Source organism: Otolemur garnettii, unplaced genomic scaffold (genome assembly GCF_000181295.1).
Source record: "Otolemur garnettii isolate 467f Iridium unplaced genomic scaffold, OtoGar3 scaffold00017, whole genome shotgun sequence".
Taxonomy (NCBI): Eukaryota; Metazoa; Chordata; class Mammalia; order Primates; family Galagidae; genus Otolemur; species Otolemur garnettii.
The window spans coordinates 5,479,375-5,481,202 of NW_003852412.1; the positions used below are offsets into that span (position 1 = coordinate 5,479,375).

Genomic DNA, 1,828 nt, shown 5'->3' on the forward strand with positions numbered 1-1,828 from the left:
ATTGCGGTTTGGCCGGGGCCAGGCTCAAACCCACCACTCTTGGTACATGGGGCTGGCGCCCCACTTACTGAAACACAGGCACCACCCTCAAATTTTTTTTTTTTTTGAGATAGGGTCTCAAGTTGTCACCCTGGGTAGAGTACCGTGCTGTCATAGCTCACAGCAACCTCCAACTCCTCATAGCAACTCCCAACTCTAGGGCTCAAGTGATCCTCTTGCCTCAGGTTTTCTACTTTTAGTAGAGACAGGGTCTGGCATTTGTTCAGGCTGGTCTTGAACTTGTGAGCTCAAGCAATCCACCTGTCTCAGCCTCTCAGAGTGTTAGGATTACAGGTGTGAGCCACTGTGCCTGGCCCCTAAAACCCAATTTTAACAGCAGCTATCATAGATGAAATGCCTAGCACGTTCGTGGCACTGGGTAAACATTATCTCCTTATTTCCTCTATTCACACAACAACCCTCTGACGTAGTTGTACCCTGCCTTTAACATAGGAAGAAAACTGAGGCTCATTCAGTCCAAAGCCAAACAACCAGTAAATAATGGAGCAAAGATGAAACCAAGGTCTGGCTGGTACAAAGGTTCCTTCCACTATATCTTGATGCTCTTCAAATATGTCCCGTGTTTATCTCCCCATTAATCAGTGTTGCTGATCCTAGTGATTTTAAGCATAGTAAACCTTTCCTTGTATTATATCATAATTTTAGGGTCATGTACAGATGAGATAAATATGAATTTAGATATGTCAACTAAAAACTTAGATAAATGATCTTAGATGGTTTCAAATATCATCTCAAATGCTGCTTGTAGTTTGGAACCATGTAAACAAAATCCAGTTGATAAGTTAATGCTATCATATAAAACTAAGCATAAGTTCCACAGCCATTAACTACTGACAAGAAGTTAACTATTATAGACAGTTCCATTTATTCTACTCTTAGCAGAGAAACAAAATCAAAGCTATAGCTGTTGAGATCACGTGATACCTCTTGTTTGAGCTGAAGAAGCAGTTTCCGAGTGGATGCTGCCATTTTGGCACAAGAGCAGGGACTCCCTCCAGGTCCATGACAAAGGCAGGCTCCAAGGACTGCAAGCTTTAAATCCAGAGCATTACTAAGTGTCACACTTTTGGCTGCACACAAACACAGGGGCACCCACCCACACACACCCATGCACATTACTATTCAAGCACCTAATCCAAAGAAACTGGAAAGGAAAAAGAAAAAAGAAGAAAGCTGAAACCAGATTTTAGGATCCAAGTGGAAATTAACTACAAATGAGGAAAGACTGCCATTACTTGGAAAAAAACATAAAGTAATTTTACTTATCTTCATTTCACTCTTAAAACCCTTAATCCTGACATCAGTACCTATAATTTTGAGCCTTGGCAGGAGTTTAGCTTAGGACTAGTTATGGTTAACACTAACATCCACGGCATGGGTTTTCTGTGATGGTTTGGTCCTCATGCCTGGAATTCACTAGGGTCAGTTCAGAATATGAATGAATTGGGGTGGTGCCTGTGGCTCAAAGGAGTAGGGCACCAGCCCCATATGCCAGAGGTGGCGGGTTCGAACCCAGCCCGGGCCAAAAACTGCAAAAAAAAAGAAAAGAATATGAATGAATTTTAATATGCTAATGAGGAACACAATCATCCTTATACTTCTAAAAGAAATGAATAGTTCATATGGGTCACTTTTTCTTTTTTTTGAGACAGAGCCTCACTACCTTGCCCTTAGTAGAGTGCTGTGGCCTCACAGCTCACAGCAACCTCAAACTCTTGGGCTTAAGCAATTCTCTTGCCTCAGCCTCCCAAGCAGCTGGGACTACAGG

General features: G+C 42.3%; 1 protein-coding gene across 1 annotated transcript in view; it reads right to left on the reverse strand.

The window, feature by feature from the left end:
• Nucleotides 1–1,828, reverse strand: part of CCDC125 (coiled-coil domain containing 125) — a 32,610-nt gene that overhangs the window by 11,020 nt on the left and 19,762 nt on the right. Inside the window, exons 5-6 of the mRNA XM_023510860.1 lie at nt 1,191–1,204; nt 985–1,130 (exon numbers count right to left, since the gene is read on the reverse strand). Coding sequence (XP_023366628.1) covers nt 985–1,130; nt 1,191–1,204 — 160 coding nt within the window. The remainder of the gene's footprint in view (nt 1–984; nt 1,131–1,190; nt 1,205–1,828) is intronic.